This window comes from Bufo bufo, chromosome 10 (genome assembly GCF_905171765.1).
Source record: "Bufo bufo chromosome 10, aBufBuf1.1, whole genome shotgun sequence".
NCBI classification, from domain to species: domain Eukaryota; kingdom Metazoa; phylum Chordata; class Amphibia; order Anura; family Bufonidae; genus Bufo; species Bufo bufo.
Window position 1 is genome coordinate 131,475,170 of NC_053398.1, and position 23,841 is coordinate 131,499,010.

The 23,841-nt window shown below is 49.1% G+C and overlaps 1 protein-coding gene across 1 annotated transcript in view; it reads left to right on the forward strand.

Moving 5' to 3' along the window:
- ITFG1 (integrin alpha FG-GAP repeat containing 1) overlaps positions 1–23,841 on the forward strand; it is a 100,338-nt gene that overhangs the window by 63,581 nt on the left and 12,916 nt on the right. Inside the window, exons 11-14 of the mRNA XM_040410499.1 lie at positions 733–874; positions 2,536–2,641; positions 8,013–8,056; positions 11,224–11,302. Of these exons, the coding sequence (XP_040266433.1) occupies positions 733–874; positions 2,536–2,641; positions 8,013–8,056; positions 11,224–11,302 (371 nt within the window). The remainder of the gene's footprint in view (positions 1–732; positions 875–2,535; positions 2,642–8,012; positions 8,057–11,223; positions 11,303–23,841) is intronic.

The following is a 23,841-nucleotide window of genomic DNA, read 5'->3' on the forward strand; positions in this document are numbered from 1 at the left end:
ACCGATCCATGTAAATGATAATCCTGGATCACTTGTATGTGACTGACTTTCCCTTGAACTTGAGTCCTGCTCATCTGTCTTTGAGAAAGCTGGGTGGCAGTTAATGTGGCAGTCACCCAGCTTTCCCAGCTTGAGCACTTCCATCCATCATCAATAACGCAGAAGGTTTGTTACAGATGGATCTGTTCTGGACAGTCCTCTCTGATAAAAACACGCATGACACATTTTACCTGCACTGATACATTGTAACAAACTATCAAGACAGGGCAGGAGAGAGGGTTTTCCAGACCGGATACAACTGAACCAAATCCTCAGCAGTGAGAAATATTAGGTCTGTCTGTCACAGCAGAAGGTTTGTTACAGTTGTGTCTATTCTGGATAGTCATGCATGATACTTTTTACCAGCACTGATACATTGTAACAGACCATCCAGAGTGCTGCTGTCAGATACTGTGTTTTCCCAGATTGGATACAATTGTAGCAAATCCTCAGCAGTGAGAGATATTTGGTCTGTGCAGCTATGCAACCTCAGCAGGATTGTTCTTATTCACTGACAGGAAGCGGAGAGCTTGAAAACGGTGAGGAACTGGAACACGAAGTCTATTAGGAAGTCGCAGAGCTTTTCATTATATTTCCATTTGCCTGCGCCCCCTACAGGATCAGTTGCTTACGGCAGGCTGTGAGGCCTGTCCAGTGTGAATGGTCTCCTAACGGGTTTCTTCTCTCTCCTAGTAACCAGCAAGCCTTCCTGCTGGAGAACGTCCCCTGTAAGAACAGCACCTGCTCCAGGATGTTTGACGTCCACTGGGAGATCCCCGACCTCAATCAGATAAAGGACGCGGCGGTGGCGACCTTCTTTGACTTTTACGAAGATGTGAGAACGCTTTGACTTCTTTTGATTGCCACTTTCCTTTGAGCACGCCGCGCCGGCTCCCCTCTGGTGTCAGGTTTTAGGAGCCGGAGCAGATAATGAAAGCAAATTACTAAATTAGGCAGAGACTCTGGGGCCCCATCAAGCGTGATCTGTAGAGCCGCTGCCGCGGTGCACTACACTCTTCTAATGTACGGGGGTAAAAGAGGCAGATTTGGGTGGGTTTACGGATTATAGGGTTCTATAGGATTATTCTTTACAGCTTTTACTTATTCCTATCCTTTCGGAGAAAAGCTGGGGGGGGCATCCAATATGGCCGCCATTACAGCTCGGGACAGACAGCGCAGTTCCAGGATAAGTAATTGGTGGCACGGAAGGGGTTAAGTAGATACATTTTTGAAGTCTTGGTTCGCCTGAATAATTAATAACATAAATTTATTAGCGGCGACTCTGACCCTCCAGCTCCGTCCATGTAACTTTTAATAAAATCCGATTTTAAATTATTTACCGCGCCCGTCTGCGCGGATTCATTACTTTGATGTTGGAGATCATGCGGGAACACGAGCAAAAAAAAAAGCCAAAGATTAATCTGCTGCCAAAGTACAGTTTGCCCTGTTTATTGGCGGGGTGATTGTTGCTCTATATGTTATAATTAATTTGGGGGGGGGAGGGGCTGCTTTATGTCAATGCATGAGATGGTTCATGTGGTCGGCTACAACTGTTGACCACCATATTAACTCTCATGGGGATGTCTTCTGTCACTCGGTCACAGGTTGTCCTGACCCTTAAAGGGTTAGCCTCATGAACATTTAGCCCCTGCTCACAGGTAAGGAATATGTTATTCATCACCAGGGGGGTCCGATCGCTGGCTGGGACCCCCACTATCATGAGTTCACAGAGCTCCGTCAGTCCCATAGAAGTGAATGAAGCAGTGATCGCTTGTTTGCACTGGACCCCTGTACTCGCCCTCTGATGGTTGCTAATTGGTAGACACCTTCCTTACCCTAAACAATGCCTCCAAAAACAACAAGGAATTCCAGGAAGTATAGAGAAATGACCAGGAATTCTGGGAAGTGTAGAGACAGGAAGTAGCTAACTTCTCCTCCAGACGGGTATGATGTGGGATGGTTGCTAATCGTCATGTACATATGCACCAATATCGGCCTTAATATGGCACGTGTCTGAGACAATGGGGGCATATCGCTAGGATACGCCCCCATTGTCTAATAGCTGCGGGTCCCATACCTATATTGAGAACAGAGCACCGAAAGTTGTGGAGGGTGCCCTGCGCATGTGCAGCCACCCTACATTCTTTTCTGTGGGTCGGCTATCTCCGTTAGGACCATAGAAGTGAATGGGAGCGGTGGCCGGTCATGCGCTTCCATTCACTCCTATGTAGAGCACGCTTAGTGGTGGCCGGACCAGAGTCCTCCTGCCACCACTTTGCGGGCTCCGTTCTCAATATAGGTGTGGCTCCCAGCGGTGGAACCTGCACCTATCTGACAATGGGGGTATATCCTAGTGATATGCCCCCATTGTCTCAGATGAGGCAACCCCTTTAAAGTCTTCCTAACCGTGCTCCTTTCTGTCGGCAAAAAAGGCGCTATTCTAGCGCAGTGTACCTCGCAGATCTCCCCCGTTGACCAGTGCTTGTGCCGTTTCAGGGCATCCTGGACATCATTGTGTTGAGCAGGAGGACCTCCGAGGACGGCGCCATCAACGTCCTGATCAACAACTTCGAAGCCGACGCTTATTTTGTCAAGGTGATAGGTGAGTGTGATGTAACGTATACCCCCTGCTCCGGGGCCGAGGATGATTGTGGGAAAAGCTGTTTCTATGCCAACCAGTCATTGTGTTACAAAGAAATTGGCCTCATGAACAAGTCGGATAGTGAGCTCCTGGGGACAGGGGCCGATGTGAGTGGTTACAATGTACACAGCGCTTCAGAATATGTTGGTGCCATACTTTCACACTCGCGTTTGGTGCGGATCCGTCACGGATCTGCACAGATGGATCCGTTCAGATAATACAAACGTCTGTATCCGTTCACAACGGATCCATTTGTATTATCTTTAACATAGCCAAGACGGATCCGTCTTGAACACCATTGAAAGTCAAATGGAGGACGGATCCGTTTTCTATTGTGCCAGATTGTGTCATAGAAAACGGATCCGTCCCCATTGACTTACATTGTGTGTCAGAACGGATCCGTTTGGCTCAGTTTCGTCAGACAGACACCAAAACGCTGCAGGCAGCCTCCAGAGCGGAATGGAGGCGGAACAGAGGCAAACTGATGCGTTCTGAGCGGATCCTTTTCCATTCAGAATGCATTAGGGCAAAACTGATCCGTTCTGGACCACTTGTGAGATCCCTGAACGGATCTCACAAACACAAAACGCCAGGGAATTAAGTAGCAATAACCTCCTCTGTATAGACGACTCGTCCCCCTCTCTTCCCATACATCTTTATTAGCTCCTGGGTCCCTTCTCCTCCCCCCCTCCAGCGCTCTCTTCCTCGGCGTCCTGCATGTCGCACTCTCTCATCTCTCAGGCGCTCTCTTGACAGCTTAGCATGTCCAGCAAAGCGTACAGGATTAATTACAGTCATTGCGGGATTCAGTGACTGCCTCTCCTCCTTGCATCTCAGTTTACCAAAAATGTAAAAGAAAATACCCAAAAGATCCTTTTCTACATTTCTAAACAGTAGATGGGGGTGGGGGGTGCGGTGCTGCGTCCTGTGGGGGAATCTCCGTCTCTTAATCACGCTGCGCTCTCTCCTCCCGTGCCAGCAGCGTCTCATCTTGGCAGGAGGATGAATACGCTCCTGAACAGATGTTTGCGAGTATTAAAGGGTCTTGGAGAAATGGTCAGGGAGATGGAATTGGTCGTTTGCTCGTGTAAAGCTCTGACTTCAGAAGGATGTTTTACCAAGGGAGCGGCTGCAAATCCCTAAGTATAGGGATTTCCTATGGATACAGCAGAATGCTCGCCCGGTCCGGGGCCGACCGCTCGCCCGACTGACACAGACAGAGCAGTTTTAGAAAAAGGGGGATGTAACTGACCATTGTGAGAATGAGGGGCTTACATCCGCGTTGTGTTAATTTAGCTAATTGTTCTAACATTTCTCCGCTCAGCGGCTCGTCGCGTCCTACCCATTAATAGGTGCGCTGTACAGTAATTAGGGGAAATGTATATTTCTTATCTCCTAATGCTCGTTACCATGGCAGCGCCTCATTAATCGGGAATTAGAGGTGCGGAGGATTTTGAAGGTCATGGCTCCGGCCAAAGTAAAGTGCAGTTTTTAGAGGAACCCCCAAGGGAGGATTTAGGAGATTATAACTGTAACCATCGCGGTGTTATAATAGACTTTATGTCTCGCTGTTATCGAGATCTCTGCTTGCTGTCAATAGTTGGGAGGCTGAAAATCAATACAGATCTAATGCTTCTCATAGCAGAGGGTTTGTTACAGCTGTATCCACAGTCTTCTGTGAGCTAACAAGCAGCACAAACCTCTCTCCTGCCCTGATAAAATTGTATCAAACCCTCAGCTGTGACAAGTAGTAGGTCTATAGACAGTCACAGGTAGCAGAGATGCGATGTAGGATAACTTAGTCGAACAGGCCATTCGATACAGCAAAGAAAAGGTGTGCCGACACAAGCTGGCCAGGGGTATAGTGTCACAGTCCGCACGATTGCAGTCTGTCATCCGTAAGCAGGACCCTGCTGTGTGTAGTAATGTGACCAGAGCTCTGCAGCCTGTCACCTGTAAGCAGGACCCTGCCGTGATTAGTAATGTGACCACAGCTCTGCAGCCTGTCACCTGTAAGCAGGACCCTGCCGTGTGTAGTAATGTGACCTGAGCTCTGCAGTCTGTCACCTGTAAGCAGGACCCTGCCGTGTGTAGTAATGTGACCAGAGCTCTGCAGCCTGTCACCTGTAAGCAGGACCCTGCCGTGTGTAGTAATGTGACCACAGCTCTGCAGCCTGTCACCTGTAAGCAGGACCCTGCCGTGTGTAGTAATGTGACCAGAGCTCTGCAGTCTGTCACCTGTAAGCAGGACCCTGCCGTGTGTAGTAATGTGACCAGAAGTCTGCAGCCTGTCACCTGTAAGCAGGACCCTGCCGTGTGTAGTAATGTGACCAGAGCTCTGCAGTCTGTCACCTGTAAGCAGGACCCTGCCGTGTGTAGTAATGTGACCAGAGCTCTGCTGTCTGTCACTTGTAAGCAGGACCCTGCCGTGTGTAGTAATGTGACCAGAGCTCTGCAGCCTGTCACCTGTAAGCAGGACCCTGCTGTGTGTAGTAATGTGACTAGAGCTCTGCTGTCTGTCACCTGTAAGCAGGACCCTGCCGTGTGTAGTAATGTGACCAGAGCTCTGCAGTCTGTCACCTGTAAGCAGGACCCTGCCGTGTGTAGTAATGTGACCAGAGCTCTGCAGCCTGTCACCTGTAAGCAGGACCCTGCCGTGTGTAGTAATGTGACCAGAGCTCTGCAGTCTGTCACCTGTAAGCAGGACCCTGCCGTGTGTAGTAATGTGACCAGAGCTCTGCAGCCTGTCACCTGTAAGCAAGGACCCTGCTGTGTGTAGTAATGTGACCAGAGCTCTGCAGTCTGTCACCTGTAAGCAGGACCCTGCCGTGTGTAGTAATGTGACTAGAGCTCTGCAGCCTGTCACCTGTAAGCAGGACCCTGCCGTGTGTAGTAATGTGACCAGAGCTCTGCAGTCTGTCACCTGTAAGCAGGACCCTGCTGTGTGTAGTAATGTGACCAGAGCTCTGCAGTCTGTCACCTGTAAGCAGGACCCTGCCGTGTGTAGTAATGTGACCAGAGCTCTGCAGCCTGTCACTTGTAAGCAGGACCCTGCCGTGTGTAGTAATGTGACCAGAGCTCTGCAGCCTGTCACCTGTAAGCAGGACCCTGCCGTGATTAGTAATGTGACCAGAGCTCTGCAGCCTGTCACCTGTAAGCAGGACCCTGCCGTGTGTAGTAATGTGACCACAGCTCTGCAGTCTGTCACCTGTAAGCAGGACCCTGCCGTGTGTAGTAATGTGACCTGAGCTCTGCAGTCTGTCACCTGTAAGCAGGACCCTGCCGTGTGTAGTAATGTGACCAGAGCTCTGCAGTCTGTCACCTGTAAGCAGGACCCTGCCGTGTGTAGTAATGTGACCAGAGCTCTGCAGCCTGTCACCTGTAAGCAGGACCCTGCTGTGTGTAGTAATGTGACCAGAGCTCTGCAGTCTGTCACCTGTAAGCAGGACCCTGCCGTGATTAGTAATGTGACCAGAGCTCTGCAGCCTGTCACCTGTAAGCAGGACCCTGCCGTGTGTAGTAATGTGACCAGAGCTCTGCAGTCTGTCACCTGTAAGCAGGACCCTGCCGTGTGTAGTAATGTGACCACAGCTCTGCAGTCTGTCACCTGTAAGCAGGACCCTGCCGTGTGTAGTAATGTGACCACAGCTCTGCAGTCTGTCATCTGTAAGCAGGACCCTGCCGTGTGTAGTAATGTGACCAGAGCTCTGCAGTCTGTCACCTGTAAGCAGGACCCCGCCGTGTGTAGTAATGTGACCACAGCTCTGCAGCCTGTCACCTGTAAGCAGGACCCTGCCGTGTGTAGTAATGTGACCACAGCTCTGCAGCCTGTCACTTATAAGCAGGACCCTGCCGTGTGTAGTAATGTGACCAGAGCTCTGCAGCCTGTCACCTGTAAGCAGGACCCTGCCGTGTGTAGTAATGTGACCAGAGCTCTGCAGTCTGTCACCTGTAAGCAGGACCCTGCTGTGATTAGTAATGTGACCAGAGCTCTGCAGCCTGTCACCTGTAAGCAGGACCCTGCTGTGTGTAGTAATGTGACCACAGCTCTGCAGCCTGTCACCTGTAAGCAGGACCCTGCTGTGTGTAGTAATGTGACTAGAGCTCTGCTGTCTGTCACCTGTAAGCAGGACCCTGCTGTGTGTAGTAATGTGACTAGAGCTCTGCTGTCTGTCACCTGTAAGCAGGACCCTGCCGTGTGTAGTAATGTGACCAGAGCTCTGCAGCCTGTCACCTGTAAGCAGGACCCTGCCGTGTGTAGTAATGTGACCAGAGCTCTGCAGCCTGTCACCTGTAAGCAGGACCATGCTGTGTGTAGTAATGTGACCACAGCTCTGCAGTCTGTCACCTGTAAGCAGGACCCTGCTGTGTGTAGTAATGTGACCAGAGCTCTGCAGTCTGTCACTTGTAAGCAGGACCCTGCCGTGTGTAGTAATGTGACCAGAGCTCTGCAGCCTGTCACCTGTAAGCAGGACCCTGCTGTGTGTAGTAATGTGACCACAGCTCTGCAGTCTGTCACCTGTAAGCAGGACCCTGCCGTGTGTAGTAATGTGACCAGAGCTCTGCAGTCTGTCACCTGTAAGCAGGACCCTGCCGTGTGTAGTAATGTGACCAGAGCTCGGACCCTGCCGTGTGTAGTAATGTGACCTGAGCTCTGCAGTCTGTCACCTGTAAGCAGGACCCTGCCGTGTGTAGTAATGTGACCAGAGCTCTGCAGCCTGTCACCTGTAAGCAGGACCCTGCCGTGTGTAGTAATGTGACCTGAGCTCTGCAGTCTGTCACCTGTAAGCAGGACCCTGCCGTGTGTAGTAATGTGACCAGAGCTCTGCAGCCTGTCACCTGTAAGCAGGACCCTGCCGTGATTAGTAATGTGACCTGAGCTCTGCAGTCTGTCATCTGTAAGCAGGACCCTGCTGTGTGTAGTAATGTGACTAGAGCTCTGCTGTCTGTCACCTGTAAGCAGGACCCTGCCGTGATTAGTAATGTGACCACAGCTCTGCAGCCTGTCACCTGTAAGCAGGACCCTGCCGTGTGTAGTAATGTGACCTGAGCTCTGCAGTCTGTCACCTGTAAGCAGGACCCTGCCGTGTGTAGTAATGTGACCAGAGCTCTGCAGCCTGTCACCTGTAAGCAGGACCCTGCCGTGTGTAGTAATGTGACCAGAGCTCTGCAGCCTGTCACCTGTAAGCAGGACCCTGCCGTGTGTAGTAATGTGACCTGAGCTCTGCAGTCTGTCACCTGTAAGCAGGACCCTGCCGTGTGTAGTAATGTGACCAGAGCTCTGCAGCATTGTGAGCGACGCTGACCCCCTCTCTTCTTCTTCTTCTTTTAGTGCTCAGTGGTATCTGCTCCAATGACTGCCCACAACATGTAAAGGTAAGGACCCGGCCATTGTAACCTAAAGTCCGAAGATGCAGAGCTGAAATTCCATAACGCTGTCCTGCAAGATCAGCACACGCCTCTCCTGAAATACTCTGTGCTGCTCAGTACACTGCTGCTTTCACAATGTAATCTGTGACCTCTTCTTTATCTCCATTCTCATCCTCACATAACCCCTGGCAGCCCTGTCCTAACATCTGGACATTTCACTCCTGAAATACTCTGTGCTGCTAGGGAGCCTACTTCTACTATTACCTATCATCCTCAGACATCAAATGCAACCCTGTCCCGGTGACCGCTCCTTGTCTGCCGAGCTCTCGTGTGGGCATTGTGCTCTGATGTCACTGCCGTCTTGTCTACAAAGCCTCAGAGCAGTTGATTTTCGTAAAAGCGCCGCTCCCCTAATCCGCTCCGCTCTGGAAGGTCGTTCCGCGCTCTTTTGAAGTTTCCATCCCTTCTCCTCAGACACCGGGGGCTTCATGCTCCACGGATAAATCCAACATGATAAATGCCAGAGAAGTGAATAGGAAGAAGAATGACCCCCTGACCGCCGCTCATTATCTGCAGCCGAAAAGAGAAGAACAATTCCTCCACTGTTCCCACTGGAAAATGCAGAATAATGGCGCCGGTGCAGGATGTCCGGACTGTTACAATGTTGCAAGTTCAGACATTGTATCACTGCTTCTATGGAAACCGCACCGCAGTGCTGGATGACAACTGCGAGTAAACGCCATCGTAGCAGTTGTCAGGGAGTAAAAAAAAAAGTGGCGTTGCTGGAAGAAAACCATATCAGAGGGCGCACGCTGCTCCATGTGAATGGACTTTCTACTCCATTCACTGCAGGGTAGCCTCTTTGGATGATGTCAGCTTCCACTCTCAGATCTAGCTGTGCTGGGAACGGACACTGTATACACATGTATATACGTCGCACAGGCAGCTGCCCAAGGATGGAGCATGTAGACATGACGGGTAGAGAAGAGCGAATTTCAGATGTTGAAATTAGTTCACACTTCGTCTGGTGGTAAAAGGTGAATTGCGTTATGGATTCCGTTACCACGGGCCATAACGCAATTCTATGACGGAATGTCTTTAGAGGCATTCCGTTATTCATTCCGTCATAATAGAAGTCTATGGGCTGCAAAACGGATCTGTCCCATTATGCAGGGGAGTCCTTTTACCACCAAACGAAGTGTGAACGAATTTCATAAGCGGAAATTTGCTCATCTCTATTGACGGGTATCCGGGTGACCTGTAATGTCATGGTCATGACTGCTGTGGCTGAGGCTGGGCGCTCACTCTGAGCTCTCCGTTATACAAGGATTACAGCCGTCATCCTGGGACTGCAGCATTAGCACGTATTGTGCCTCTGGCTTTTTCACATGTCTGACCTTACATCCTGCGCTCCATGGTTTGCCCTGCTGGCAGCGCCATTCCTGCTTCATGCCAGGGAGTCACTGTGGTTGGATTCTTCGCCGTCGTGTCTGGAGCGGCAGCGACCTTTGGTGTCTGAGGTCGCCTCACATTCCCGGCGCCCTTTTAATGACAGAGCTGCGATCACAGCGCGTGTTATGCTGGCGAGCAGACGCCGGCATTGGAGCGGCACGGCGTTACATCCGCGTAAAGCCGCAAAGTTGACGACAGAGATGATCAATTCACTTCAGATGGCTGCTGTCCATCATCCCGTCCTCCCTCTGCATCCCCGGATGGAGAGCAGCGGCTCCATTTTCTGCACCACTGACTGATGCTTGTGTGGTGACAACCAAAAGTAATGCGAGTGTCCGGACCGCTATTGTCAGCGTGTTTCTCGCCATCGCTTCTCAGGCAGCAGAGTTGTATTCATCACTGGGGCGAGCAATTGGAAGGAACAAGCTCGTAACATCAACTTGTATTATAAATGTGAAAAATGCTTTTTAAAGTCTTTGTCTTAGGGTCCATTCACACATCTGTATGTGTTTTGCGGATCCGCAAAACACGGACATCGGCAATGTGCGTTCTGCATTTTGCGGACCGCACAGCGCTGGCACTATGATAGAAAATGCCTAATCTTGTCTGCAATTGCGGACAAGAATAGGACATGTTCTATATTTTTCGGGAACGGAATTGCGGATCCGGGCAGCACATCGTGCGGCCCCATAGAAATGTATGGGTCCGCAATTCCGTTCTGCGAAACAGAATTGTGGACGTGTGAATGGAGCCTTAGGCTGGGATTGCTTGACTTTACAGGCCCAAAGCCTGAGGCTGCACCACTGAGAGACTCTGACAACATGTGCTGCAGTGCTGTGTTCTCACGTGTACATACAAGTTACATGTAGATAGTGATTTGGATGTTCATTGCACCTGGCAGATATCAGGAGTGGAAGTTGCCATTAGACTGCCTCAGTAGTGCAGCCTCAGCATCCATGATCAAAGTGCACACATTCCTCTCTTGAAATACTCTGTGCTGCTGGGAGGGTCTTATGTCACAAGCAAGTTCCCCCAACTACATCCTCTGTCACATGCAGCCTTTTTTCTCATTACCATCTGTATACTTCTCTCCTGAAATACTCTGTGCTGCTCGAGCACCCAGTTCCTTCCCAGATGTAACTGTAAATGTATGTCTTCCCCTTTGCCTCCATGCCCTCCTCACATCATGACACTGACCCCTGCCGTCCTGTCCTGATTAATATCATAACCCAAGTGGACAGGTTACTGCCTCCACATCTCTACTGCTCCCCTGAAATACTCTGTGCTGCTGGAGCACTCAGCTCCTTCCGTATTTAACTAAAAGTCAATGTCCTCCTCACATCATGACACTGACACATGCCGTCCTGTCCTGATTAATATCATCACCCGAGTGGACAGGTTTCTGCCCCGCATCTCTACGGCTTTCCTGAAATACTCTGTGCTGTTGGAGGACCTGCTTCTTTCACTGTGTCACTCTCAGCCTGTGTTATATCACTTGTCTACATCCCCCCTTGTTGCTGTCATATGCAGCCCTTTCCAAATTAAGGTCTGTACGTAACTTTCCTGAAACACTTTGTGCTGCTGGAAGACCCGCTGTCTAACTCTAAGTCTATGACCTACCCACTCTTCACATCACGACATTACCCCTGTCCCCACCTGAAATTCTCTGTGCTGCTGTGGGAAGCTAGTCTTTCTCATTCATTTTCATCTTTGTATTTCAGCCATTTGGGGTTAATCAGCCGGGGCCGTACATCATGTACATGACGGTGGACGCCAATGGATATCTGAAGAACGCGTCAGGTAGGCATGGCTTCGTCTTTTATGTGGCAGGGGTAGATTGGGGGACGTGGGGGTGTTGTGTTCCAGGCGACCTCCTCCGTCTGACATTATAATTGCAGGGCAGGTGTCATGCGCCTCTCTCATACAGCGCCCCCTGCAGATGGAGCTGAGACACATTATAGGTAACTGACATCACTGAGCCGAGGGATACAAGAAGGTAGTCACAGATTTATTACTGAGGGCTATAATCTGACAGTTCTGTTAGACCACCTCTGGCCTGATAATCCAGCATTTGGACAGTCTCTCCCTGTGTGCCGTACGTCCAGCAGTTCTGTCCTGCCCCTGCACTATCTCCGGCGCTGCCATAGACCTGATTCTCCAACCAGCCGCTCCTTCCATTTCAGTAGGGTACAGGGCCCCCGTTCTAGTGATCAGTGACGGTCTCAGCGCTGGGATCCCCGCCAATCTGATAATTATCCCCTATTCTGTGGATAAGGGATAACTTTCTATAAACGGAATACCCCTTGAACAAGCAAAGCAGCAGTGTAAAGCATCATCTCAGCCTCTAGTGAGACAAGAGCTGGAGTTTAGACTACATCAATAGACCCTTGTATTCAACACAGCTAAACTGGGGTTGCTGATCATAGCTTGAGCCAAACTGCAGTGTAAAGTATAGGGGCACCAGCAGCTTAGGCCTCTGATGATGCAGTCATATCTGTGCTCTAACCAAACTGCGCTAAAAACAATGATTTCCATAGGTCTTCATATCTTTCTGGAGGATCTGTCCCTTTAAATTGCTCTTTTATTGCTGATGTCCCCAATGCCTTTGCATTGGAATAGTTTTTTTTCAAGTTGACTGAATACAATCCGTGATGACATTGTATCGGTTGAGTATAATCTTTGCCGGGTGGTGACATTGTATCGGTTGAGTACAATTTTTGCCGGGTGGTGACATTGTATCGGTTGAGTATAATCATTGCCGGGTGGTGACATTGTATCGGTTGAGTATAATCATTGCCGGGTGGTGACATTGTATCGGTTGAGTATAATCTTTGCCGGGTGGTGACATTGTATCGGTTGAGTATAATTGTTGGCAGGTGGTGACATTGTATCGGTTGAGTATAATCATTGCCGGGTGGTGACATTGTATCGGTTGAGTATAATTGTTGGCAGGTGGTGACATTGTATCGGTTGAGTATAATCATTACCAGGTGGTGACTTTGTATCGGTTGAGTATAATCATTACCGGGTGGTGACATTGTATCGGTTGAGTATAATCATTACCGGGTGGTGACATTGTATCGGTTGAGTATAATCATTACCAGGTGGTGACTTTGTATCGGTTGAGTATAATCATTACCGGGTGGTGACATTTTATCGGTTGAGTATAATTGTTGCCGGGTGGTGACATTGTATCGGTTGAGTATAATTGTTGCCGGGTGGTGACATTGTATCGGTTGAGTATAATTGTTGGCAGGTGGTGACATTGTATCGGTTGAGTATAATCATTGCCGGGTGGTGACATTGTATCGGTTGAGTATAATTGTTGCCGGGTGGTGACATTGTATCGGTTGAGTATAATCGTTGCCGGGTGGTGACATTGTATCGGTTGAGTATAATCGTTGCCGGGTGGTGACATTGTATCGGTTGAGTATAATTGTCAGTGTGGTATAATGACTGGGCCGCAGATATCAATAGTTTCTTCCACTTTTCTGTCATTTTTGATGCAGCAATTGATGAAATGTCTTCTCTAATAAGAAGTCTCTCACAGTAATCGCAGCCCCCCCCCCCCCCCCCCCCCCCCCCCCTTCATACAGAATGTTCTCTGTGCTGATTGATTATTGGAAGCATCTTCCGAAATGATGGGGACGAGATGAACTGATCATGAAGAGGCGGCCATTATAACAGCGAGGGGGGCAGTACAGCCATTCTCCACCTGCCTTAGGCCTCATGCACACGACCGTTGTTTTATTCCGTGTCCGTTGTTCAGTTTTTCGTGATTTTCTGCGGATCCATTGACTTTCAATGGGTCCATTGAAAACTCGGCTAATGCACCAGTCCGTCAAAAAAATATAACCTGTCCTATTATTTTCGCTGAAAACGGTTCGCGGACCCATTCAAGTCAATGGGACCGCTAAAAAACACGGAGGCACACAAGATTGTTGTCCGCGTCCGTTTTTTTCCTATCATTTGCATGGCAAACCTGTCTTCGATTTTTTTTTTTTTACTTTCCTTTATGTCTGGTGATCCTCCAAAAATAAAGGCAGACACACGGAAACGGATCACGGAACAACGGAACCCCATTTTGCGGAACGGAACACAACAACGGTCGTGTGCATGAGGCCTTAGTGGTAGTCACATCGATTTAGTGCCCGACTTGCTTTCACAATGCACTTTATAATATGTCAAGGCCAGAACAAGGTTTGTGGAGGCCCTTGGGCCAATAATGGGGGGCCAGCATATGTGATACTGCTATACAGTGCTAACATAACACTGAACATTAAGATCAGTCTATGGTGGCTGAGGCTCTTAAAGGGGTTTTCCTATCTTGTCTCAATCCTGAGAAGAAAGGTTCTGCAGTGCTGCGGTTTCCCAGACACATGGTACAGCACCCTTCCTGCTGAGCATGTGCTTATACACCACAAACAGTGCTGCAGTGTAAAGCATAGGGGATAACATGATAGGTTGTAAAAGCATGCTGCATCTTGGACATAGAGGTCACGTGTTTGCCAGTTGTGTGGCAGAGCTTACCGTCGTCACGTTTATCCCCTTTCTCAGAAGAGATTGTGTTCTAGATTGGCAGAGAGCAGTTATGGCGTCACCCACAGATCGGAGCCTGACCCCATGGTTTCCGGAGATTGAAGGAGTTAGAGGCACCGGTTGCTGTAAATTTTCAGCTAATCCCCTTGCACACGCCTTAATCTTCCTCCGCTCTCCAAGACTCTGCGGAAGGAGATGAAGACGATGGAGATTGACAGGTCGGGCCTGGATCTGACAGAACAAGGCAGGAAACTTCACAGCAGCCGCCACTTGTCCCAGTAGGATGAGTGCGGTGTCGCGGCCGCTCATACAAGCCGCCATTATTCTCTTATTATTTATTTCAAAGGGGATTTTTAGATGCTTTTTGCTTTTTCTCTGGCAGTAAAGGGAAGCCCTGCAGTCAGTGCGCTCATTAGCATGGAAAAGGCAGCGACATCTTGCAGCTACTGCAGATGAAGTCCTGCTCCAGGCGGAGAAGGATTAAATAGTAAGCGCTTTACAGCGGCGAATGCTGGCGTAGGGAGTAATTGGCGCTCCAGTCCTGATATCTAGGTGCCATAGAGGAGGCGGCACCCTGAAGGATGGCACGGCCTGTACATCAGCTGCTCGTGATGTCATATACAGGATATTCCGGCAGCGCCCCGCTTTTATTGACTTCTTACAAATCAAATCCATTCATGTCCAGAGCTTCTCTGGAAATTCTGCTGGTTGCCCATGGAATCGGACAACATTGTCTCTCACACTTGCTGTCAGACATGGGACCTACCTGCCGTGAGCAAAACAGTCACCTGAGCTCACACAATGCTCTGGTGACTTCTCATCACCGCGTACGATCGCTGGCACTCCGCTCATCCCTGCACGTTGGCGCTGGCCTCTCCTCACCACACACAGGCACTGGCTGCCCGTCACTGCAGACTAGCACTGGCCGATCATCTCCGTACCGTACATTTACTGCTGTACAATAAAGCAGAGCATGCTCAAACCAGATACTGAACCAGCAGGGGTATTGTGGACATCTGTAATACTACATTTACTGCTGTACAGTAAAGCAGAGCATGCTCATACCAGATACTGAACCAGCAGGGGTATTGTGGACATCTGTAATACTACATTTACTGCTGTACAGTAAAGCAGAGCATGCTCATACCAGATACTGAACCAGCAGGGGTATTGTGGACATCTGTAATACTACATTTACTGCTGTACAGTAAAGCAGAGCATGCTCATACCAGATACTGAACCAGCAGGGGTATTGTGGACATCTGTAATACTACATTTACTGCTGTACAGTAAAGCAGAGCATGCTCATACCAGATACTGAACCAGCAGGGGTATTGTGGACATCTGTAATACTACATTTACTGCTGTACAGTAAAGCAGAGCATGCTCATACCAGATACTGAACCAGCAGGGGTATTGTGGTCATCTGTAACACTACATTTACAGACGTACAATACAGCAGAGCATGCTCAAACCAGATACTGAACCAGCAGGGGTATTGTGGACATCTGTAACACTACATTTACCGACGTACAATAAAGCAGAGCATGCTCAAACCAGGGGTGTAGCTAAAGGCTCATGGGCCCTGGTCTAAAGGTTCAGCTTGGGCCCCCCCCCCCCTTCCCTCAGTGTTTTGTGGCTAGGGAAGCACATCGCCTTCATGCTAAACAGTAGACCTCCCCCCATGCCAAATTCTTGACCAAAGCCCTTCCCTCCAGCCAGAGCTATAACCTGACCAGCATGCACTTTCTATAATACTGGTGTCTTCTTATGGGGCGCAAGGGTCTTTGGGCCCCTCAGGCTCCTGGGCCCGGTAGCGGCTGCTACCTCTGCACCCCCTATAGCTAGGCCCCTGCTCATAGCAGACACTGAACCAGCAGGGTAATTGTGGACATGTGTAACTCTCCTTTTAATGCAGTACACTACAGCAGAGCATTCTCTTCACAGACTCTGACCCAGAATGGAGGAATAATGGTGGATGTGCCGAGAGTTACCCATAAGGAACATGCTTTTTACAGACCCTGAACCAGCTGGGGGGATAATGTCAGGAGGTGTGAGGTCAGGAGCAGCAGAATTGTGAATAGCGTTCAAGATGAGACAGGATTTTGCAGAGAAACCTTATTCATACCGTCCCCAGAAGTCAAACCAATCTGACAGGGCGTAATAACGTGACGACCAGTGTGTTATAAAGTGATATCGCACTAAGGGACGGCTCTGCTCCCGCTGCCTGCAGCCTGTGCCTATAAATGTCTCATGTGGATGTGGCAGACGTTATTTTACATCTCGATACGCCAGAGCTCCACTTACACCGCAACGGTTTCGGCAGGAGAAGACACTAATTACATGGCGCTGGCGGCTTCCATTTTTACTTGTGAAGTTCCCTGCAGACCGACATCTCATATGTGCAGAAGAACAGAATCGCAGCGCCGCCAGACTCTGCGTTATTAACGTTGCGCCCTGGGCTTAGGATGAAGGTCACAAAGACCCTGCTTCAACAGGCGCTAATTGACACGTATCCCGGCAGCGTGATCAGCCCAACGCGCTGCGGCCGTTCATTCCTTACCCCCTCCTTCCCGACAAATTAATATCATAAGCAGATGGTTAAACATGGCTGCCTCCTGGCTGAGCTCACATAGGGTTAGGACCCCCCGCGTGGCTAATTTCATCTTTTATCCTGTAAGTGCCTCGTTACCAGAGAGAGTCCTGGACGCCTTCCAGAAATGTGCCTCTCCAAAGAGAAAGCTGGCGCGCTCCGCCACGTCCTGAGTAGTCCTCTGAAGATGCGGAGGGAACGCAGGCTTTTAACTCTTATTAATAATTCGGCCATTAAAAGATGTGAGAGGATCAGGATCCGCCTGCTAATGGAGCGCAGAGTGGAGATGGTGCCCGCAGCGACCAGGACATGCCGGATCCGACCACACAACACCCACAGGGGTTCTTTATTTGGGTTGATGCCTGGTTTTAACAAACGCTGATAGGCCCAGTGCTAACCATATGGAGATAAAGCAGATTGTCCAGTTGTCCCCAAGGTCTGGTGTGGATGGAGCTTCTCCGGAGTTCTCCTTTAAGAACATAATTACATAGACGGGATTGGCATCTGCCCCTCTGGCCTCTATCTTGAAATTGGGCCAAGGCTGTGCAGGCATGTGCCTCATGTAAAGTTTCCTTAGGCCTCATCCACATTTCCGTTTTTCATTGACGGGTGCTGTCTGCATTTTCCACAGACAGCACACGTGCCCATTGATTTGAATGTGTCTGTTCACATTTCAGTATTTTTTTTACTGACCGTGGGTCAGTGAAAAAAATCACGGAGAAACGCACTACTTTGATCCGTGATGCGGACCAAGCACGCCCATAGAAGTTAATGGGTTAGTGAAATTCACGGGCACGCCATGGATGGCATCCGTTATTCACTGAAGACCAATAGGAGATTCTTTGGAAATTCATTTTCAGCTGAGCAACGTTAATGAATTACGGGTGACACACAGGTGGTAAAAGCGGACACACGGACCAACCACAGATCCTTCATGGACATCCTAACGGATTAAACACGTACGCTTTTTTTCACGGAAATGTGGACGAGGCCTTAGTTGAGGAGGGGCCATCATCTTCTTCTAGTTTAGTTTAGGCCCCCCTAACGACTGGCTGTAGGAGCAGTATTACTCAGTGTCCCATTGCTTTAGAGTCGGTGTCACTCTTAAATCTGTGCCTGACAGAGTGGGGAGGGGGGGGTCTGGGTCTGGAGACCCCCCCTCTATTGCTTCCCAAAGCCCCCTATAACATTCATTCATTGTGTGTTACTTTCTCGCTTACGGCTGCTGAACAATAAGTGCTTCCTCGCCTCCATACATCTTGTCCAGTAAAACTCCTGCTCTCCAGGGTGAAAATCACGAATCCGCTGACTCTGCACATGTGGAGAAATGAAATGCAGATCGGCTCCCGGTGCCTCGCACCTCGCCCTGCCGTATCCGATACATTATATAGTACAGCCTGTGACTGACGTATCAGACGCCGGCAGAAGAAATCCTAGAGGTCCAGTGCAGACTGTGCACATTTGCAAAGTGATTGCAAAAGACCACTCGCCCCCTCCCCCCTTTAAATAGCCTGTGATCGTTGGTACCGCCTGCGTCTGTAGCTGAACGTGAGCTACTGGTCCCTGTTATCGGCCATTACAGCACCAGCAACGTGGAGGAGATTTCAGCAGGTCTCATGCACCAACGGTGCGGATTGTGCACCCTCGGCATGTCCGTTTTTCCACCGCAGACATCACCTTCTGCAATTAAAATCTGCAAATAACTCGTGCACATGCGAATTTTGCTGCTGTTTTTTCGGATGCAGATTACATCCCGCCAGGCCATGGCCACCCGTAGCAGAAATGCTGCAGATCTATAGCAGTAAAGTGGATTAAATTGTAACAAATCACACGATGCAGCAACCGATGGCGGGGCGGACTGTAAATCCGCAGCAGGTTAGGTCCTTCTGTAGATTTTCACCTGATGAAATCCGCAGCGTGTAACTCACAGATTCTCAGGGAACGTGCTGGGAAACCTGCAGCTGATTTTATTTAATTTTTTCTGTCCCGTGTGTGGACTACGTCCTTATGTGGGACTTAAAACGCTTGCGGTTTCATATTTCTGACACTTTATAGGATGGATTTTGTTACCCTTTTACATATGTCCCGGATCACTGGGGGAAGAGGGGGGTGCGTGATCTCTGATATCAGCCTTTTAAGTGTTAAAGGAGTTGTCCAGGATTAGGAAAGCATGGCTACTTCCTTTCAAGGACAGTGCCGCACCTGTCCACTGCAATACCAGACCTAACCGATGGACAGGTGTGGCACTGTTTCTAACTCTGGACAATCCTTTTAATTATTTTATGGATGATGATGGGGGGGATGAAGGAATGAAATCTAAGTTTCAGAGGTGGCCTCCTAGGATCCTGTGCTTTCACACGAGCGTTGCGGGAAAAGGTGCGGGTGCGTTGCGGGAACATGCGCGATTTTTCCGCTCGAGTGCAAAACATTGTAATGCGTTTTGCACGAGCGTTAGAAAAATCGGCATGTTTGGTACCCAAACCCGAACTTCTTCACAGAAGTTCGGGCTTGGGATCGGTGTTCTGTAGATTGTATTATTTTCCCTTATAACATGGTTATAAGGGAAAATAATAGCATTCTGAATACAGAATGCATAGTACAATAGCGCTGGAGGGGTTAAAAAAAAAAAAAGTAAAATAATTTAACTCACCTTAATCCACTTGATCGCGCAGCCCGGCTTCTCTTCTGTCTTCTTCTTTGCTGTGTGCAGGAAAAGGACCTGTGGTGACGTCACTCCGGTTATCACATGATCTTTTACCATGGTGATGGATCATGTGATGACCGGAGTGACGTCACCACAGGTCCTTTTCCTGCACACAGCAAAGAAGAAGACAGAAGGGAAGCCGGGCTGCGCGATCAAGTGGATTAAGGTGAGTTAAAAATTTTTTATTTATTTTTTTTAACCCCTCCAGCGCTGTTGTACTATGCATTCTGTATTCAGAATGCTATTATTTTCCCTTATAACCATGTTATACGGAGAAGAAAAGCCACGTGTTACACTGGTGTTTACAGCATTGTTGCCAACCACTATGTGTACTGTGCAGTGTGTATGTGTACCGTGCTGTGTAATACGGGGTGAGGAGAGTACTGTGTAGTGTGTATGTGTACTGTGCTGTGTAATACGGGGTGAGGAGAGTACTGTGTAGTGTGTATGTGTACCGTGCTGTGTAATACGGGGTGAGGAGAGTACTGTGTAGTGTGTATGTGTACTGTGCTGTGTAATACGGGGTGAGGACTGTACTGTGTAGTGTGTATATGTACCGTGCTGTGTAATACGGGGTGAGGAGAGTACTGTGCAGTGTGTATGTGTACCGTGCTGTGTAATATGGGGTGAGGAGAGTACTGTGTAGTGTGTATGTGTACTGTGCTGTGTAATACGGGGTGAGGAGAGTAGTGTGTATGTGTACTGTGCTGTGTAATACGGGGTGAGGAGAGTACTGTGTAGTGTGTATGTGTACTGTGCTGTGTAATACGGGGTGAGGAGAGTACTGTGCAGTGTGTATGTGTACCGTGCTGTGTAATACGGGGTGAGGAGAGTAGTGTGTATGTGTACTGTGCTGTGTAATACGGGGTGAGGAGAGTACTGTGTAGTGTGTATGTGTACTGTGCTGTGTAATACGGGGTGAGGAGAGTACTGTGTAGTGTGTATGTGTACTGTGCTGTGTAATACGGGGTGAGGAGAGTAGTGTGTAGTGTGTATGTGTACTGTGCTGTGTAATACGGGGTGAGGAGAGTACTGTGCAGTGTGTATGTGTACCATGCTGTGTAATATGGGGTGAGGAGAGTACTGTGTAGTGTGTATGTGTACTGTGCTGTGTAATACGGGGTGAGGAGAGTACTGTGCAGTGTGTATGTGTACCGTGCTGTGTAATACGGGGTGAGGAGAGTAGTGTGTATGTGTACTGTGCTGTGTAATATGGGGTGAGGAGAGTACTGTGTAGTGTGTATGTGTACTGTGCTGTGTAATACGGGGTGAGGAGAGTACTGTGCAGTGTGTATGTGTACCGTGCTGTGTAATACGGGGTGAGGAGAGTAGTGTGTATGTGTACTGTGCTGTGTAATACGGGGTGAGGAGAGTACTGTGTAGTGTGTATGTGTACTGTGCTGTGTAATACGGGGTGAGGAGAGTACTGTGTAGTGTGTATGTGTACTGTGCTGTGTAATACGGGGTCAGGAGAGTACTGTGTAGTGTGTATGTGTACTGTGCTGTGTAATACGGGGTGAGGAGAGTACTGTGCAGTGTGTATGTGTACCATGCTGTGTAATACGGGGTGAGAACAGTACTGTGCAGTGTGTATGTGTACCATGCTGTGTAATACGGGGTGAGGAGAGTACTGTGCAGTGTGTATGTGTACCATGCTGTGTAATATGGGGTGAGGAGAGTACTGTGCAGTGTGTATGTGTACCGTGCTGTGTAATACGGGGTGAGGAGAGTACTGTGCAGTGTGTATGTGTACTGTGCTGTGTAATACGGGGTGAGGACTGTACTGTACTGTGCAGTGTGTATGTGTACCGTGCTGTGTAATACGGGGTGAGGAGTGTACTGTGCAGTGTGTATGTGTACCATGCTGTGTAATACGGGGTGAGAACAGTACTGTGCAGTGTGTATGTGTACCATGCTGTGTAATACGGGGTGAGGAGAGTACTGTGCAGTGTGTATGTGTACCATGCTGTGTAATATGGGGTGAGGAGAGTACTGTGCAGTGTGTATGTGTACCGTGCTGTGTAATACGGGGTGAGGAGAGTACTGTGCAGTGTGTATGTGTACCGTGCTGTGTAATACGGGGTGAGGAGAGTACTGTGTAGTGTGTATGTGTACCGTGCTATGTAATACGGGGTGAGGAGAGTACTGTGTAGTGTGTATGTGTACCGTGCTGTGTAATACGGGGTGAGGAGAGTACTGTGCAGTGTGTATGTGTACCGTGCTGTGTAATACGGGGTGAGGAGAGTACTGTGCAGTGTGTATGTTTACCATGCTGTGTAATACGGGGTGAGGAGAGTACTGTGCAGTGTGTATGTGTACTGTGCTGTGTAATACGGTATGAGGACTGTACTGTGCAGTGTGTATGTGTACTGTGCTGTGTAATACGGTATGAGGACTGTACTGTGCAGTGTGTATGTGTACTGTGCTGTGTAATACGGGGTGAGGAGAGTACTGTGTAGTGTGTATGTGTACTGTGCTGTGTAATACGGGGTGAGGAGAGTACTGTGTAGTGTGTATGTGTACTGTGCTGTGTAATATGGGGTGAGGAGAGTACTGTGCAGTGTGTATGTGTACCGTGCTGTGTAATACGGGGTGAGGACTGTACTGTGCAGTGTGTATGTGTACCGTGCTGTGTAATACGGGGTGAGGAGAGTACTGTGTAGTGTGTATGTGTACTGTGCTGTGTAATACGGGGTGAGGAGAGTACTGTGTAGTGTGTATGTGTACTGTGCTGTGTAATACGGGGTGAGGAGAGTACTGTGCAGTGTGTATGTGTACCGTGCTGTGTAATACGGGGTGAGGACTGTACTGTGCAGTGTGTATGTGTACCGTGCTGTATAATACGGGGTCAGGAGAGTACTGTGCTGTGTAATACGGGGTGAGGACTGTACTGTGCAGTGTAGTGTGTATGTGTACCGTGCTGTGTAATACGGGGTGAGGACTGTACTGTGCAGTGTGTATGTGTACCATGCTGTGTAATACGGGGTGAGGACTGTACTGTGCAGTGTAGTGTGTATGTGTACTGTGCTGTGTAAGACGGGGTGAGGACTGTACTGTGCAGTGTGTATGTGTACCGTGCTGTGTAATACGGGGTGAGGAGAGTACTGTGCAGTGTGTATGTGTACTGTGCTGTGTAATACGGGGTGAGGAGAGTACTGTGCAGTGTGTATGTGTACCATGCTGTGTAATATGGGGTGAGGAGAGTACTGTGTAGTGTGTATGTGTACCATGCTGTGTAATACGGTATGAGGACTGTACTGTGCAGTGTGTATGTGTACTGTGCAGTTTAATACGGGGTGAGAACAGTACTGTGCAGTGTGTATGTGTACCGTGCTGTATAATACAGGGTGAGGAGAGTACTGTGCAGTGTGTATGTGTACTGTGCTGTGTAATACGGGGTGAGGAGAGTACTGTGCAGTGTGTATGTGTACCGTGCTGTGTAATACGGGGTGAGGAGAGTACTGTGTAGTGTGTATGTGTACTGTGCTGTGTAATACGGGGTGAGGAGAGTACTGTGTAGTGTGTATGTGTACTGTGCTGTGTAATATGGGGTGAGGAGTGTACTGTGCAGTGTGTATGTGTACCATGCTGTGTAATACGGGGTGAGGAGAGTAGTGTGTATGTGTACTGTGCTGTGTAATACGGGGTGAGGAGAGTACTGTGTAGTGTGTATGTGTACCGTGCTGTATAATACGGGGTGAGGAGAGTACTGTGCAGTGTGTATGTGTACCGTGCTGTGTAATACGGGGTGAGGACTGTACTGTACTGTGCAGTGTAGTGTGTATGTGTACTGTGCTGTGTAAGACGGGGTGAGGAGAGTACTGTGCAGTGTGTATGTGTACCATGCTGTGTAATACGGGGTGAGGAGAGTACTGTGTACACAGCACAGTACACATACACACTACACTGCACAGTACAGTCCTCACCCCGTATTACACAGCATGGTACACATACACACTGCACAGTACTCTCCTCACCCCGTATTACACAGCATGGTACTGTGCTGTGTAATACGGGGTGAGGAGAGTACTGTGCAGTGTGTATGTGTACCGTGCTGTGTAATACGGGGTGAGGAGAGTACTGTGCAGTGTGTATGTGTACTGTGCTGTGTAATACGGGGTGAGGAGAGTACTGTGCAGTGTGTATGTGTACCGTGCTGTGTAATACGGGGTGAGGACTGTACTGTGCAGTGTGTATGTGTACCGTGCTGTGTAAGACGGGGTGAGGAGAGTACTGTGCAGTGTGTATGTGTACCGTGCTGTGTAATACGGGGTTAGGAGAGTACTGTGCAGTGTGTATGTGTACCATGCTGTGTAATACGGGGTGAGGACTGTACTGTGCAGTGTGTATGTGTACTGTGCTGTGTAATACGGGGTGAGGAGAGTACTGTGCAGTGTGTATGTGTACCGTGCTGTATAATACGGGGTCAGGAGAGTACTGTGCAGTGTGTATGTGTACCATGCTGTGTAATACGGGGTGAGGACTGTACTGTGCAGTGTAGTG